General features: G+C 44.1%; 1 protein-coding gene across 1 annotated transcript in view; it reads left to right on the plus strand.

Annotated features, from left to right (window-relative positions):
- The window catches only part of PMFBP1 (polyamine modulated factor 1 binding protein 1), a 30,821-nt gene extending 20,684 nt beyond the window's left edge, over nt 1–10,137 (plus strand). The window contains exons 12-18 of the mRNA XM_021714577.1: nt 4,083–4,247; nt 4,768–4,935; nt 5,263–5,430; nt 6,130–6,233; nt 6,768–6,842; nt 9,119–9,357; nt 9,884–10,137. Of these exons, the coding sequence (XP_021570252.1) occupies nt 4,083–4,247; nt 4,768–4,935; nt 5,263–5,430; nt 6,130–6,233; nt 6,768–6,842; nt 9,119–9,357; nt 9,884–9,900 (936 nt within the window). The 3' untranslated portion in view covers nt 9,901–10,137. The remainder of the gene's footprint in view (nt 1–4,082; nt 4,248–4,767; nt 4,936–5,262; nt 5,431–6,129; nt 6,234–6,767; nt 6,843–9,118; nt 9,358–9,883) is intronic.
- The last annotated feature ends 7,866 nt before the right edge of the window (nt 10,138–18,003 follow it).

The raw sequence follows: 18,003 nt of genomic DNA on the forward strand, positions 1-18,003 counted from the left end.
TAAACCACCTTGGCAGATGGTCTCTTAGGTTACAAATAAAAGACCAAGCAGCACTTATTCCTTCATAAGGTAAATAATAATAATGATTATATGATGATAATCTTAAAACAGTATAACAGCACTGCCCAATAGAATTTTCTGCCTTTCTGTGATGATGGAAGAGTTATATATCTGAGTTGCCAGTGCTACAGCCACGTGGCCATTGAGTACTTGGAATATGACTTAGTATAACTGAGGAACTGAATTTATAATTCTAATTAACATCAACTAATTTTATGTTTATTTAAATTAACATTAGACAATATTTAATATTAACTAATTTGATGTGCATTTAAATTAACATTAGATAACATTTAATATTAACAAATTTTATGTTTATTTAAATGCAAATAGCCTCGTGTGGGTGTGTGGCTACCGTGCTATACAGCACAGGTGTAGGCACTGATGGGCCTGAAGCTTTGTCCTCCAGAGTTATAAATCTCTCCTTGAGTGGAATCCAGAGTTGAGGCCCGAGTCACTCAGATCCCTAAGGAACCTCCCTGAATTTGAGAGATACTGCCTAAGTATTTATTATGAGCCTGTTGTTGCACTTGCCAAAAGAAAGATAGCCATGTAAATGTGGAAGTAAAAGCACTAATTTCAGAATTCCTTTCATGTGAATCAGAAATTTATAGGAATTTGTGTGTTTGTGTGTGTGTGTGTGTGTGTGTGTGTGTGTGTGTGTGTGTGTGTAAACATGTTTACCTTTGAAAAAGCATACCCCACGTTTGGCAAGTTTATTGAATTAATTGAAACAACCTCTAGAAAGAGGCTTTTTTTTTTTTGGATGGGTGCAGTGGCTCACACCTGTAATCCCAACACTTTGGGAGGTGGAGGCAAGAGGATTGTCTGAGCCCAGGGGTTTGAGACCAGCCTGGGCAACTTGGCAAGACCTCGTCTCTACAATGAGTCAAGAAAAATTAGCCACGCATAGTGGTGCATGCCTGTAGTTCTAGCTGCTGGGAAAGTTGAGGTGGAAGTATCACTTGAGCCCAGCAGGTCGAGGTTGCAGTGACCCTGAGAGTGCCACTGTACTCCAGCCTGAGCAACAGAGTTGAGACTCTGACTCGGAAAAAAAAAGAGGCTTAGTTCAATTTCTTTCATCAGTATTTCTTTTAAGTCAGGATCTCACTCTGTCATCCAGGTTAAAGTGCAGTAGAACAGTCATAACTCACTGTAATTTCAGGCTCCTGGGTTCAAGTGACCCTCCCACCTCAGCCTCTTGAATAGCTGGAACTATAGTCACACACCACTTACACCCAGCTAGTCTTTTTTTTTTTTTAATTTTTTTGTAGAGACAGCATCTCACTATGTTGTCCAAGCTGGTCTCTAACTCCTGACTCAAGCAATCCTACTACTCAGCTTCTCAATGCCTTGGGTTACAGGTATGAGCGACTGTGCCTGGCCAACATTTCATATTTTATTTTAAAATATTCCATCTGAATTCAAGGCACTATATCTTGAGATCTTTTCCATCTCTTTGAGTCTAGAATATTTTTCCTCTATATTTTATATTACTGCCAATAATAGGACAATTCATTTTTTAAATATATTCTGTATGTGAACATCTTATTGAACTCACTTATAAACTGTAACCATTTTTCAGTTGGTACTCACAGATTTTTTAACCAGATGATTATATCATTTTCAAGCAACAACAGTTTTCTAAATATTTCTTTACAATACTTATGTTTATTTTATTTTCTTTCCTTATTGCACTGGACAGTACCTACAGTAAGATCTCAACAGTAGCAGTGTTAGCAGACATCTTTCTCTGCTTTTAATTTTAATGGAATGTATCTTTTTCACTATGATGTTCCCTGGAAACTTCTTGATCCTTTATCAAGTTTCCTCAATTCCTCAGTATTAAGAGTTTCATTAGTATGGATGTTGAGTTTCATCAAATACTTTTAAAGAAACCATTGAGCTGATTATATCATCCTTCTCCTTAAAACAATAATGTGGTGAATAAAATTAATTGATTGATCCTAATTTTGTTTTGTTTTGTTTTGTTGTTTTGTTTTTTTTGAGTTGGAGTCTCACTCTGTTGCCCAGACTGGAGTGCAATGGCCATTTCCGGCCACTACAGCCTCGACCTGCTGGGCTCCAGCGATCCTTCCGCCTCAGCCTTCCAAGTAGCTGGAACTACAGGCACGCACTATCATGCCCAGCTAATTTTTTTATTTATTGTAGAGATGAGGTCTCGCCAAGTTGCCCAGGTGGGTCTCGAACCCGTGGGCTCAGGCAATCCACTCACTTTGGCCTCCCAAAGCGCGGGATTACAGGGTGAGCCACCGAGCCCGGCCTGAGCCACCAAGCCCAGCCTATTGATCCTAATTTTGGGCATCCTTTGCATTCCAAGTATGAGTCCTGATTGTGCATTATGTATCACTCTTTTAATACAACACTTGGCCAGAAGTAGAACAAGTCCAGTATTATTGGAATGTATTGACCAAGGGAGACATTGGTATAGGATGAGATTAGAAAGGTAAGCAGGGCCAGGTATTATGGGCTCTGTTAAGAAATTTGACGTTTTATTCTCAAAGCAACAGAAAGTCACTGATGGAATTTCCTCAGAGGGACAGGGAAGGTGATCTGATCTGATTTAACTTTCCAAAATATAACTCTAATGTGTGAAAATGAATGGAGATGGCTGGGTATGGAAGTGAGGAATTTAGTAAGGAAGCTACTGCTGTCCAGGCTGGAGTGGGGTCAGTGAAGAAGGGAGTAAATTCAGGATGTGTTTTGGTGGCAGAATTTACCAGTCTAGCTAATGGAATGAATGTGAGAAAAGGTGAGGAATCAAGAATGATTTCATGAAATTCACGTATAAAATCATCTAGACTTAACACCATTGGCAGAGAGTAGACCTTTTATTAGAATGTTTACCAGAACTTCTCGATTCTGAAATTTACATATGTCAATATCAAGATTTTTAATATCTTTTCTCAAGCTACCCCACTCATGTTAGCAAAATTTAAAACAAGGCATCCATTTTGACATTTAGTGTTATTGTGATTTTTTCCCACCATCCTTTATCTTAGTATTTCAAGTCCATGGTGACATTTCTCAGTTCAGTCACCACTTATCAAGCACTTAAAGTGAACTGTACTTTCTCCAATGACTCCCTGGTTTACTGGGCAGACCCAGCTAACTCCACATCTTTCAGAAGTCCCCAAATAAGATGCACTTTTATTTCCAGAGAAACAAATTATTTTATCTTTAGGAATAGTTTCACCACCAGGACATGTAAAATATAGGGTCAGAAACCCATCTAACACTTCATATCTCACTAATTCCCAAGGTCAAAGATACTAAAAATTCTACCTGAAGAAGTAATAAACTTCCAGCACTGAGCAGTTCCTGGAGATAAATCAAGAAAGTCCAAAAGAATGTGTTTCTGTGTGCATGGTCACATCAGGATGCCAATGTACCAGAATATCAAAAAACAGAAGTTTAGTGTGTGGATTTCTAAGGCCTCCCTCCTGCTTCCCAAACTCAGAAGCAGATCTCTGTCCTGTCCTTGAAGTATATAAAATAGCCAGTTGCTCAGGGGGTTCATGATAACTCATAATCAAATAACAACTGATACCTTTCCAAAGCCCCTTTATACATACATCATCTAATTTGATCATCACAAAAACTGTGCAACAGTTGAAACTATCCCAATTTGTGGAAGCAGAAACTGAGACCAGAGAAATAAATAGATGACAGAATCTGGACCTCAGCCCAGATTTTCTGACCCCAAATCTCAACCCCTTTTTAAATATACCATGAATATTCATTACTAAATTGACTTAGGTTTTAAACTCACTTCTACCAGAATTATGTATTCAATTGAAACTAATTCCAAACAATATTTGGATCCTTAATTCCAAACAATGCAATATTTCACTCAAAGGGAAAACATTATTTACCTTTTACTGAACACCTATTATGTCCCATGCCCTGAGCTATAGTAACAGGGAAACAGCAATGAAAAAACCCACAGTCCTGCTTTCACAGCTCATCAAGTCTGACAGCAGTGTTCTCCTTCCCTAAAGATAACCTTTCAGAAGGAGTCCTTAGTGAGCCTGCAGGCCCAGCTCGACAAGGCTGTGCAGAAAGAGAAGCATTATCTCCAGACCATGGTCACTAAAGAAGCCTATGAAGAGTTATCCCGAAAGTCAGGCTCCTGCCAAGACCAACTGACACAGGCCCTGGAGAAGGTAAGGCCACACCCTCGCATCTCCAGGGCTGTCTTTGGACATAGAATGTCAGGGTCCCATCAGAGGTGTGGGAGCTAGTTTCCTGCCAACTGGCCATGATCAGGGCCATCTCAAACCCTTGCTGCTTCGTAGTGAGGCTTGGAAATAGAGGAGAGGGAAGGACAAAGACAAAGGCCAAATCAAACAAGTCTTTCTGCCCCTGTGTGACTCAGGTCTAAGGTTTTCCCAAAGCCTGCATTGTCCGGGAAATTCATGCCCCATTCTGTGCTGATCATGCCCTGGCTCATCAATTTGTGGAACTGGAAGGAGAAGAAATGCAAGGGGTGGGAGGGGAGGTGTACAGAAAACCAGCCACAGTCGCTTCCCACCCATCTCTGGGACACCAAGCAAAGTAGCCGTCGGAGCCACCTTGGGCAGAGGAGAGGGAGGGACTGGAACCCTTCTCCATTCCAGACTCACTTAGCACAAACGACCAGAGGGCTCTGACAGTCATTCTCATCTTCTTTATCTTTCCTGGAAGCTCAATCATGCGACCACGGAGGCAAAGAGCCTGCACCGAAGCCTGACCCAGGTCCAAGAGAAGAAAGCTCAGCTGGAAGAGGAAATCATCGCTTATGAAGAAAGAATGAAAAAACTCAACACGGAATTGAGAAAACTGCAGGGCTTCCACCAGGAGAGTGAGCTAGAGGTACGGAGCAGCCAGGAGCTCGGGCTGCCTTCCTGGTAGGGGCCCGCAAGGTCACCTCTTGCATCCAGAATTGTTTAGCGTTGAGCCATTTCCCTGAGCTAATGAGTTCCCTTCACTTTCTTGGCTCCCTGAACGACCGGCAGAGGCGGCAAAGATCAGAGCAGGGGCGCCCTCTGCCGGCTTCCTGGAATAAAATACCCCCAACACGTCTCCCAAGGCCGAGGAAGCACCCTCTGGCCTTGCGGTGGGTCCTCCGGGGTTCGGGAGGCCAGTTGGGGTCCGGGAGGCCAGCTGGGGTCCCGCTCCTCACTTTGCTCTCGTGAGCAGGTGCACACCTTCGATAAGAAGCTAGAGGAGATGAGCTGCCAGGTGCTGCAGTGGCAGAAGCAGCACCAGGATGACCTCAAGATGCTGGCCGCTAAAGAAGAGCAGCTCAGAGAGTTCCAGAAGGAAATGTCCGTTCTGAAGGAGAACCTCCTCGCCGACGAAAAGGAGGTGGGCATGCCTTAGCTTCTGGTGGCCTCCTCGCAGTGCCTCATGGCATGTCCTATGGCCACCAGATGTCAGCCAGCCCTTAGTGGGGTGGGGGTGCCCGGGAGCAAGCACAAAGCAGGGTCTGGATACTCCAGGGCCACAGCGGCTGTCTCAGCCCACCTGCATTCCGTGGCTTTGTTGGTAGACATTGAGCACAAGGAAGGCCCCATCACAGAGAAGAGACTATCAGGTTACTGCAGCCACCTCTGACTTAGACACTTTCAGCAGCCCCAGATCCTTACAGTAGAATTGGCCAAATGACCTTTTGGGGGTGGCCACAGGGCCTTTGCTAGAATTAGAAAGAAAGCATCTCCCCCTCCAGATATTTTTCTTCCATCCATTAGAAAATTGGCTTAGCATACTGCTTTTTAGGACAAGTCACTTTAATGCCTTCAGCCTGAAGATCATTACTATAAGTGGACAAATCTCCTGTGTGTCTGCTGTCAATGGTCCTCCTCAGAGATGTCACCTTTGTGTGACATGCAAACTGCACAGCTAGAGGTGGAGATCCTGGCGTGGCAAGTTCACCTCTAGCCTCAGGTTGGACAGCAGAGTTAAGTTTTCTTCTCCCAGGAAGAGAGAAGAGGCCTGATTCGGGAGGAGGGGGTGATGGACCTGTGATCCCACCCCTTACAGTCTTGTTTTCTTCTTGCACTGAAGCCCTGCTGCCTGCCCCAGAGGTCTGTGTCCAAAGACGCCTGCAGGCTCCACCGAGAGAATGATCAGATCATGTCCAACATGGAGCAATGGGCCAAAGAGCAGAAGTGAGTAAGGAAGGAAAAAAAGAAGGCGAGTCTTAGGCCTGTGCCGAGCTGAGGAGCCACACATGTGCCAAAGATTAGTCACACACACATGCACACATGAACAAACACTGCCCTCCTGGGAAACTGATCCAGCCTCAGTCCATGCCTAAGGGATGGGAATAAGCTGGAGGTAGCTCAACCCTTCAGGCAGGTTTAGAAAGCCCTGCTAACTTAGGAACAGCAGTTTCGAGACAAAGTGCTGCTTTGCTATGGCTCAGATGTCCTCTTCCAGTCCTGGGATCCAGCATCACTAAAGGCACCCTTGAACTCATCCGAGGATTACAAGAATTTTGCATAGGAGTTGGGTCCAAAGAGTCCTCTGAATCGCCAGGTGCTAGGAAGGCCCCAGCTCTGGGAACAGGGAGATACATGGGGGTCTAGTATCCAGCAGAAGCCTTGCTGAGAACACCCAGGGCCCCATTCAGCCAGTTTGTTCCCTTGTTCACAGGAGACTGGGGGACTGGCCACTCTTTTCTCCTCTGAATTTTATTATAGGATTGCCAACGAGAAACTAGGAAACAAGCTCCGTGAACAGGTCAAATACATCGCCAAGTTGACTGGTGAAAAGGAGTAAGTCATCCCATACCACCCTAATTGCTTCTTGAGACTAATAAGAAGGGTCAGCAAGGATCCAGGGCTGGCTTTAGCGTTTAATAGGGGTACCAGACCCCAGGAAAGGCCTGGTATCTTGGAAAGAACCCCTAAGTCCTGAATCTGCATCCTCGTGACCTTGGGCACATCATTTGACCTCCCTGGCCTTAGTTCCCTCACCAGCAATACACAGGGGAGTTTAAATGGTCTCCATGCCGCTTCCTACTCTCGTGAGTCTCAGAGCTCTGGGATACTGAGAAGGGAATGGGAAATGAAAGGCAGGCTGGACTGGCAGGGCAGGGGCGGAGCTGCTGTGACAAACAGATCCCCAGTGGAGGAACATAGAAGGAAACTGTCTTTGTGGAATAGTCTGAGGTGAGCAGTCCAGGTGGTGGGGTCGCTCCGCTCCACCTGGTCATCTGAGGACCCAGGTTCCTTCCGCTTGTTGCGCCACCTTCCCTGCAGTCTTGCTCCCCCTGCATGGTCAAAGCTGGGCCTGTGAGAGTTGGGTGTGAGGGGAGTGCTGCAAGTTTGAGAATAGAGGTGAAGGTATGAATGTCTAAAACTGAGATGTTAGAGGTGGCAAAGTAATAGGTGATGACAAACCTTAGAACAGTGCTTCCCAGTCATCTGTCAGGGAACACTTAGAAAGTGACTGCATTTAGCCGGGCTCGGTGGCTCAGCCTGTAATCCCGCGCCTTTGGGAGGCTGAGGTGAGTGGATTGCCTGAGCCCGCGGGTTCGAGACTCGCCTGGGCGGCGAGACCTCATCTCTATAATAAATCAAAAATTCAGCCGGGCGTGGTAGCACATGCCTGTAATTCCGGCTACTTGGAAGACTGATGCGGAAGGATCGCCGGAGCCCAGTAGGTCGAGGCTGCAGTGGCTGAGAGCGGCCACTGCACTCCATTCTGGCGACAGAGTGAGGCTCCAACTCAAAAAAAAAAAAAAGAAAGAAAGCGACTGCATTTGTTTGGCACACTGGCAAGTTCTGGGCTGGGCTTTCTCATGACCAAGCTGACCAAGCAGCAGCTGCCCTGAACCCTCCCCCAAGCGCCACGGGTGTTGGTGTCTCCGCACACCTGGAACCCATTTGTGGGGCAGCCAGGTTTGTACAGGGCAAGAGGGTAGGTCGCATGCCCAGAGAAGAGGTTGGGGATGAATTCTGTATTCAATTTACTCTGGAAAATACCATGAAACTTTTCATGGAGATAAAAACATCTTCTTAAGAGGTTTAACTAAAAGGTAACAGGTAACTTCAGGCCTTTTCTTATATTATACCAAGTTCCAGAAAGTTCTGTTTCACAAAGGACAACTTGAGTTTGCTTGATCCTATTTTAAGAAAAACCATCTTTTAATAATAATAATAGCTCAATTAATATGCATATTTTACAATGTGTTAGGCACTGCTGTAAGTACTTTGCATGTGTGAACTTATTTCATCTGCATAAGACCTCATGAGTTCAGTACAGTCATAATTCCCATTTATGGATGAGGAAAGAAAGTAACTGAGAAGCTAAATAACTTGTCCCTTGTCTCACAACTAGTAGTAGCAGAGCCAGAATTCCAAGGTTGGAAGTCTGGTTTTAGAGCCCACTGTCACCCACTGCCCTCAATATTAGTTTGGAGAAGCACATTGATATAATAGCTGCCATTTATTGAATCACAGGAAATGTACTAAACTCTCTTTCCTGTTGCCTGCATCATACCTCCATTTTCCCATCCCATAAAGTGGGAACAAGTATCTTGCCCGAGTTCCCTGTAGAGCCAGGATGCCCTGTGCTCCCGGCCCTTCAGCAAAAGGAGGAAGAGTGCATGTGAGCTTTGGCATTAGCATCGAGTGCGAGTGTTTCCAAGACATGGCCATGAAAACCCAAGGACGTGTGACCACATTGTCCATAACTGCCTTCTGGCTCTTCAAATCAAATTTCTAACATTGGTCAAACCAGATCCTTATACAAACCCCATCAGACAGGCCAGACCTGATTGCCCCCACCTAACAGATCAGAAGACAGCCCAGAGCTGACTGCAGCAGTCAGGAGTGCTAGCTCTTGGTCTACCCAGACTCCAGGTCTGGGCTTTTTCCACAGCACACCCATAGGTCTCCCATTTCCACAGAGCATAAGAGCCCAGCTCTAAAAAAGACCGGGCATTCATGCCCTCTTTCTCGTGACATCTTCATCTGTCCTTTCCAGCAAGGAATGAAGCAAATCAAACAGACCAAACACCCACCTGTCCTTCTTTTCCTGCCCACAGCCACCTCCATAATGTCATGATCCATCTGCAGCAGGAAAACAAGAAGCTGAAGAACGAGATAGAAGAGAAGAAGATGAAAGCCGGGAACACGAGGCTATGCGCCAAAGCCCTAGGCCCAAGCAGAACAGAGCCCACACAAAGGGGGAGGGTGTGTGGCACCTTGGGCTGGAAGGGAATGCCCCAGGACCTGGGCCAAAGAATGGACGTCACCAAGTACATTGGGATGCCCAACTATTCAGGTATGTCTGTCATTTGTCTTTCTTAGTCCCATATTTTTTTAAAACTGTGATATTTATATACTTTTAATCATTGGATTAGGAATTCAAATAGGGAGAAAAAATAGGTCTTTTATGACTTCAAGTCTTTTGTGTAGCTACTCTGGACCAAAGATAATTGTCGCCATATCTGTAGAGGCGGGAGGCGAAGTATAAGCGTGTTCTGATCTAAGAACAATGGAGGATACCCAAAAGCCTCATATCTCAGACCTATCCCCTGCCCTGAACCAGTCCCTTTTGGGGACAAAGGGAAACAGGCAGAATAGGATCTTCCTCTTGTTATGTGTCTGGAAACCCCACAAGCACACCCTAGCCACATACTCAGCCTAGGTCCATGGCTACCTTTGCTGCCACCTGAAAACTCCATGTTACTCCAGAGGGAAGAAGTCACTCTGCAACAGAGCTGCCTGGCCATGTGGTCAGTCCCTGAGGAATCACCTCATTAATTTCTCCTCAAATCAAAACTCTCCTTTCCTCCCTGTTCCCTCAGGTTCCTCGTATTCCTAGAATTGGTGTCTTGCCCTGAGCATCATTTCCATGCACGTTTCTCAGAGGACAGTGAGTTCCCATCCCTCTCTCCTGACCTGGATCAGCTCCTGTAGGAATATATCAAGGGCCTAGCCTTTTCTGCAAGATGCTAATGTTTTGCTGAGTTTTTTCCACTTCCTGTAACGGGGTGAGCTTGTGAGCTTTGGAACTATCCCACTATCTCCAGGCCCAAGCTGTGAAATAAAGACATGAACACAGCAGTTGTAGCGTCCTCTTGGTGTCTTGCAGACATCACTGCCCCACAAGCTCCCAAAAACATGTTCATTCCTGTTTTCTCTGAATTCTGAAAGATGCCATTCTCTCTCTCTCTCTCTCTCTCTCTCTCTCTCTCTCTCTCTGTGTGTGTGTGTGTGTGTGTGTGTGTGTGTGTGTGTGTGTGTTTCTCTGTTTGAGATAGGGTCTCACTCTGTCACCCAGGCTATAGTACAGTGACTTGATCATAGTTCACTGTAACTTGAACTCTTGGGTTCAAAGATCCTCATGCCTCAGCCTCCCAAGTCGCTGGGACTACAGGCATTATACCACCATTCCTAGCTAATTTTTAAAATATTTTTGTAGAGACAGGATCTTGCTGTGTTGCCCCAACTGGTCTCAACTCCTGGCCTCAAGCAATCCTCCTGCCTCAGTCTCCTAAAGTTCTGGGATTACAGGTGTGAGCCACCACACAGGTGTGAGCCACCATGCTTTGTCGGTCTCCTTCACTTATATAGGAGAACTATAATTCCCAAAGCAAGTTTCTGGATTAGTGTTTATGTTTAAACCAACAGGAGATAATTCACTCCTATTTTTTCCTTTCCGTCTCTGTCTGAAGTTCGAAAAGAAAAAAAATCTAAAAATCCTCAAAGGAAAGTAATCCCAAGACTCAAAAGAAAGGAAAAGAAACGAGATGTATTTTCTGAATGGGGGAGCAAGAGAGCACCATCTGCTTTCTCCCTGGCCACATATTCTATTCCTCCTTTTAACAACTTTATTTTTCTTCTCCCCAGCCACCTCAATACAAGTACAATTCCATTATAAGAAACTCCAAGGACAGCTAAACTATTTTATTGTGGTAGGATTTTGTTATACTGAGTACGTTTCTAGAATTTATATTTCTAGTCCATAGGAAATGGAGAGAAGTAGCTATGAGAATAAAGTAAGAGAAAGAAACAAAAGAGCTTGCATTTCTGAGGGGGCAGGAAATGTGAAGGAAGGAGCCCACTGCTTGGCAATGAACCTTTCATATTCTTGCCTCTCTCTCCTTGACCAACAAAGGCCAAGAACATTCACTGCTAACAGTGGCATGTTGCACAGGGTCCCCTGACAGGAGTTGGGAAGGGGAAGTTCCAGAAGCGCCATGTGAGGTAAGAGTGACAGACGATGTCCCTGGTCGTTTCTGTTGTGATGGTAGTTGTTCATTTATGTTCTTTGGACTATGTCTCCCCATTTGGTTTAGAATGTGGGTTTATTTTCTAGAGGAAAAAAAGACTGAGAAATCGAGTACTAACGAAATCACTTCGTAGTTCTAGCCTGTGGCCCATTTTATTCAAACAGACGTTCAATGTCATTAAAATCCCCAGTCCATTCTACTAAAAAAGGCATTTTATTTCTATAATTTACCAAAACGTTTCGTGTATGTTGGCCAAAATGACATTCTCTGGATATTTTGAGTGTTAGGCATTCTTTCGAAGTTGTCTTTCACTTCCTATGGGGTGATTACACCAGAGCAAAGCAGATAGTGAGTTATGGAGAACAAAGATGCAGCAGAACCAGAAAAACATCAATATGTCACCCAGCTGTCTGGCTCTGAGAGCCCAGCCAGGAAGAAGACCTTACTGAGTAGAGGTGATGAACTTAGAGAAATGCATTTTCTCTAAAGACAAGAGGAAGGATGGGGAAGCTGGATGTTGTCTACCTATGATTTGTTAAGAAATAAGCAAAATGAGTTCCTAAAAAGAAGTTTGAACAGGTGATATTAAAAATAAATGATTACAACAATATTTTCATAGGTTAAAAAAAAACACACACTCAACAAACTAAGAATAGAAGGAAACTACATCAACATAATAACAGCCATACATGAAAAACCCACCACAAATGTCTTACTCAGTGGTGAAAGACTAAAAGATATCCTCTAAGATCAGGAACAAGACACCACTTCTATTCAACATAGAAGTTGAAGCCAGAGCAATTAGGCAAGAAAAGGAAATAAAAGGCATCCAATAGAATCAGAGAACATAATCCTAAGCAAACTAACTCAGGAACAGAAAACCAAACACTTCATGTTCTCATTTATAAGTGAGATCTAAACTAAGGATCTGCAAAGACATGGAGAATGACATAATGGTCATTGGAGACTCAGAAGGGAGAGTGGAGAAAAGGATGAGAGGATGAAAAAATCACCTATAGAGTACAATGTGCACAGGCAGAGGTGGCGGGTACACTTAAAGCCCAAAATTTTCACCACTGTACAAATGCAGCAAAAAACTATGTGTACCTCCTAAAGCTATTGAAATAAAAGGGGGGAAAGGCATCTAAACTGGAAGGAAGAAGTAAAATTATTTCTGTTCACAGATGATATGATCTTTTATATAGAAAACTCTAAAGATTCCACACACAAAAACCATTAGAACTATTAAGTAAACTCAGCAAAATAGCAGAATACAAATTCAACACACAAACCTCAGTTGCATTTCTATATACTAACAAACAATGAGCTACCCAAAAATAAAATTATAAAAATAATTCCATTTACAATAGCATCAAAAAGAATCAATCTTAGGACTTAACCAAGAAGGTGAAAGACTTGTACAAGGAAAACTACAAAACCTTGCTGAAAGCAAATAAAGACACAAATAAATAGAAATACATCCCATATTCATGGATTGGAAAACTTAATAAGATGTCAAGACTACCCAAAGTGATCTCCATTAAAATCCCAACGATGTTTTTTTCAGAAACAGAAAAACATCCTAAAATTCACTTGGACTCTCAAGGGACCTCAAATAACCAAAACAATCTCAAAAAATAAGAACACAGCTCAATAACTCATAATTCCTGATTTCAAAGCTTACTACAAAGCTACAGTAATCAAAATCATAAAGACAGACATATAGACCAATGGACTAGAAAGCCCAGAAATAAACCCTCACATATATGCTCAAATGGCTTTTGACAAGGGTGCCAGTGGGAATAGGATGATTCAGTGGGGAAAAGATGGTTTTTTTCAACAACTGGTGCTAGAACAACTGGATATTCATAAGCAAAAGAATAAAGTGTGACTCTTACCTAACACCATAAACAAAAATTAATTTAAACTGTCTAAAACTATAACACTCTGACCAGTGCCTCACGCCTGTAATCCCAGAACTTTGGGAGGTAAAGGCAAGAGCCCATAAATTCAAGACCAGCCTGGGCAACTTGCAAGACCTCATCTATACAAAATAAAAATATTAGCTAGGCATGATGGTACAAGCCTGTAGTTCTGGCTACTTGGAAGGCTGAGACAGAAGGCTCTCCTGAGCCCAGCAGATTGAGGATGTGGTGGCTGTGAGCATGCCACTGTACTCCAGCCTGGATGACAGAGTAAGACTCCAACTCAAAAATAAAATAAAATAAAACTCTTAGGTGAAAACATAAAGCAAAAGCTTCATGACATTAGATTTGGTAATGATTTTTTGGATATGACACAAAAGGCATAGGCACCAAAAGAATTAATAGACAAATTGAACTTCATGAAAAATAATAATATTTTGTACATCAAAAGACCACATCAACAGAGTAAAAAGGCAACCCACAGGGTGGGAGAAAATATTTGCAAACCACATATCTGGCATAGGATTGATATCCAGAATATAGAGAGAACTCTTAAAATTCAAAAACAAGAAATCAAACAACCTGATTCAAAAATGGGCAAAGGAATTGAATAGACATTTCTCCAAAGGAGATATACAAATGACCGTTAAGCACATGAAAAAGATGCTCAACATCACTAATTATCGGGGAAATGCAAATCAAAACTACAGTTAGATACTGACTATTGATGGCTACTATTTTAAGCATACTGAAAATAACAAGTGTTGGTGAAGATGTGGAGAAATTAGAACCCTTGTGCACTTTTGCTAGGAGTGTAAAATGATAAAGCTGATATGGAAAACAGGATGACAGTTCCTTAAAAAATTAAAAATAGAGCCGGGTTCGGTGGCTCAGCCTGTAATCCCGTGCCTTTGGGAGGCTGAGGTGAGTGGATTGCCTGAGCTCGCGGGTTCAAGACCCGCCTGGACAACTTGGCGAGACCTCATCTCTACAATAAATCAAAAAATAAGCCAGGCGTGGTAGTGCACACCTGTAGTTCCAGCTACTTGGAAGGCTGAGGCGGAAGGATCGCCAGAGCCCAGCAGGTAGAGGCTGTGGTAGCCGGGAGCGGCCACTGCACTCCAGTCTGGGTGACAGAGTGAGACTCCAACTCAAAAAAAAAAAAAAAATTAAAAATAGAACTACCATATGGTCCAGTAATCCACTTCTGGATATATATTCGGAGTAATTGAAAACAAGGTCTCAAAGAGATATTTGTCTGCCCAAGTTCATATTATTCATACAATAGCTAGAACATGGAAGCAACCCCAGTGTCCATCAACGATGGATACATGAATAAGCAAAACATGTTATTTACACACAATGGAATATTCAGCCTTAAAAAGTAAGGAATTTCTGATAGAGGTTACACGTATGAACCCTGAGAATATTATGTTAAGTGAAATAATCCAGGCACAAAGGGACAAATACTGTATGACTCCATTTATATGAGATACTTAGAGTAGTCACAATAATAGAGACATAAAATAGAACAGTGGTTCCCAGGGGCTGTGGGAAGGGGAGGATGCAGAGTTATTTATTGGGCACCAAACTGCCATTTTACAAGATGAAAAGAATTCTGGAGATGCATGGTGGTGACGCTTTGTGCAACACTGTAAATGTATTTAACATCACTGAACTGTACACCTAAAATGGTTAAATTGTAATTTTATGTTATGTGCGTTTTTTTAATTGAAAAAAAAAGAAATAGTTACAAAACCAGGACTCATAAATAAGGGAATTATAAATAAGTGCATCCTTCCAGTGGGAGGATGTTATTCTGGTTCTGATAACTAGTGCCAGCAGAATCCTTTTAGTGGTGGGTTCTCGTCTACCCATCCTAGTCCAGTTCTTCCGCTGAGCTAAAGCACCCAGAGCAAACATCAGCCACCACAGCCCACCTCCTCAGTAAAGTTCCTCCCCCATCCTCCTCAAAGGGAAAGCCCCCCCCACTGCCATTTTTGAGCCTTCTCTATGCAGCCCAACTGAGGACTGCCTTTGGAGCCCACTGTAGACAAGAGCCCCCAAGCAAGCTCTGGGGTTCCCAGAAGGAGCTCCCCATCTCAGCCTCGGACCCTCAACAGCTGACTTGCCCGTGTGTCTAATGTACCCTGTTACTATCAACTAGGCATGAAAATAAATGCACGTGACAAGAATGAAAGGTAAGGGTCTCCTGTAAACACTGCCCAGTCCAACAGACTCGTTCCCTCACCTCGAGATGTCTGTGAGTGTCAGCCAGACTCAGGAGGCCACTCAGGGCCGCAAGCTAGTCACAGACCACAGGGCTGTTGTCACAGAAATGCTTTTGTACCTGTAGAAAAGGAATTGGTTACCATCTGAGAAAAAGACAGTGAGAATAGGAGTATTAAAGCTTAAGAAACTTTTCAAAATATCTGAATGGAAAGGGTCTGTAATTAAAAAGAAAACACTGGAGACACAGGTCCAGACAGTCTTGGGCAGAAGCTCCAACACCAAAGCAGATTCAGGGAGGGTTGCTGGGGTTGGCAGAACCTCCCCACTCATCTTGCAGCACCCATGGGTGCTAAGTGTTCCTCGCCAGGTATTCTCTGCTTTTAAATTAGAAGGTTGGGCTGGACCCATAGCTTTTATAACGTCTCTGGCCTTGTTTTTATTTTTAAATCTGAGGGACTTGAAGGTGAGTTTGTGACCAAGGTCACAACTTGTTAGTAATAAAATTGTTCATTGGGACCTCAATCTTTTTCCAGTTCCAGTGCATCTCTAGCCTGGGTCTAGTTAGGTCACATTCCAGCCAACTTCTCTCCACAGAGGAAGTAGACACCTTCTTCTCACCCTTCACACTAGTGCCAAGATTAGAAGGTGTACCAGGGTATACTGCTGACAGCCCTCTCTTTACTGCAGAGCCCTGAGAAGCCCGTTTCCACCCACATTTCCAAGCAAGGTGACTAGAGGTGGGACAATGGAGGCAGAGATGGTAGTTGGTGCTGACCGGCAAAGCCTGACTTCCAAGCTCATCCACAAAATGGACTTGCAACTTGAGTTATAACAGATGGAAATGCAAATCTCAGGAACAGAGGGAGAAAGGGCTTGGAACTAACAGCAGTGAGCTGTTACCAAGGGACACCAAGGGGCTCTCGTCAGGCACTGGGTATCAAGGTGCTCCTGAGCCTCCATCCTGTCGGTGACTCAGCCCCAACACAGAACCTGCCAACCAGCACACCTGGCTGAAGCCCAACCCTGAAGAATCACAAGCTAAAGACCATGGTTGGCACAAAGGACCAAAAACCCAATAAGCCACCTCAGCAGATCTAAGAGACTGCTCAAAAAGAGAAAAGACTAGTGATTCCGGTATAAGAATCTTCTATGTGAAAATCAATAAGCAACATTTTACACTATATTTTCAGTCAATGGACAGCTTTACCCCTGCAAAGAATAGAAATCTCTGGGCTGGGCACTGTGGCTCACTCCTATAATCCCAGCACTTTGGGAGGCAGAGACGAGAGGACTGACTGAATTCGGGGTTTGCGCCAGCCTGAGCAACATGGTGAGACCTCATCTCTACAGTAAATCAAAAAGTAGCTGGATGTGGTGGCACACACCTGTAGTTCCAGCTACTTGGGAGGCTGAAGTGTAAGGATTGCCTGAGCCCAGCAGGTCGAGGCTGCGGTGGCTATGAGTGTGCCACTGCACTCCAGTCCTCCAGCCTGGGCAACAGAGTAAGACTGACTCAAAAAAAAAAAAGAAAGAAAGAAGCTCTAGGCTGGGCGCAGTGGCTCCCACCTGTAATCCCAGAACTTTGGGAGTCCAAGGTAGGATTGCTGAAGCCCAGGAATTCGAGACCAGCCTGAGCAACATAGCAAGACTTTGTCTCTACAAAAAAATTAAAAACTGGCTGGGTCGGTGTCTCAGCTTGTAATCCCAGCACTTTGGGAGGCCGAGGCAAGTGGATTGCCTGAACCTGTGGGTTCAAGACCAGTCCAGGCAACTTGGCGAGATGTCGTTTCTACAATAAATCAAAAATTAGCTGGGCATGGTAGCCCACACCTGAACTTGGAAGGCTGAGGCAGGATTGCCCAAGCCCGGCAGGGTGATGGAGTGAGACTCCAACACACAAAAAAAGAAAAATCAGGGTAGGGAGGGGAATGGAGGTGCAACTAACAGTAGTCATTATCTGTCTGGGGACGGGAAGACACCCCTTATTAACAAGGGTGCCTGAACAATGCACATTTGTATACCTAACCCTTAACTGTACCCCACAATTTTATAATAAAAAATGTTTAAAAAAAAAAAAAGAAAAATTAAAAACTTATCCCGGCATGGTGGCATGTACCTGTAGTCCCAGCTACTTCAGAGGCTGAGGCAGAAGGATTGCCTAAGCCCAGGAGATTGCGGCTGCAATGAGCCATGACTGTGCTACCACACTATAGCCTGGGCAAGAATAGGACTTCAACTCAAAAAAAAAAAATAGAAACTTCTGCCATTCTGAGCAATCACATGGACTTCTCTATAGCAGCCAACCCACCCTCGGGGAAGGAGAGAATGGGCTCCTGCTCACCTCCCTCCCACTACCTGGCCACCGAAGCAGCTGGGCACTCACAGAGCTTGGCCTGCCCTGTGCAGAAATAAGAGTGACAGTAGCAGTGAGTTCTAGAATGATCCATCCAAGGAAAGTGTGGGCGGGGGTTCTGCCCCTCCTCTCTTAATTGCATGACTTAGGGTAGTGAAGGAAAACAGAAATCAGAAATGCCA

Source organism: Carlito syrichta, unplaced genomic scaffold (assembly GCF_000164805.1).
Source record: "Carlito syrichta isolate Samal-C Ts95f unplaced genomic scaffold, Tarsius_syrichta-2.0.1 Scaffold305678, whole genome shotgun sequence".
NCBI lineage: Eukaryota > Metazoa > Chordata > Mammalia > Primates > Tarsiidae > Carlito > Carlito syrichta.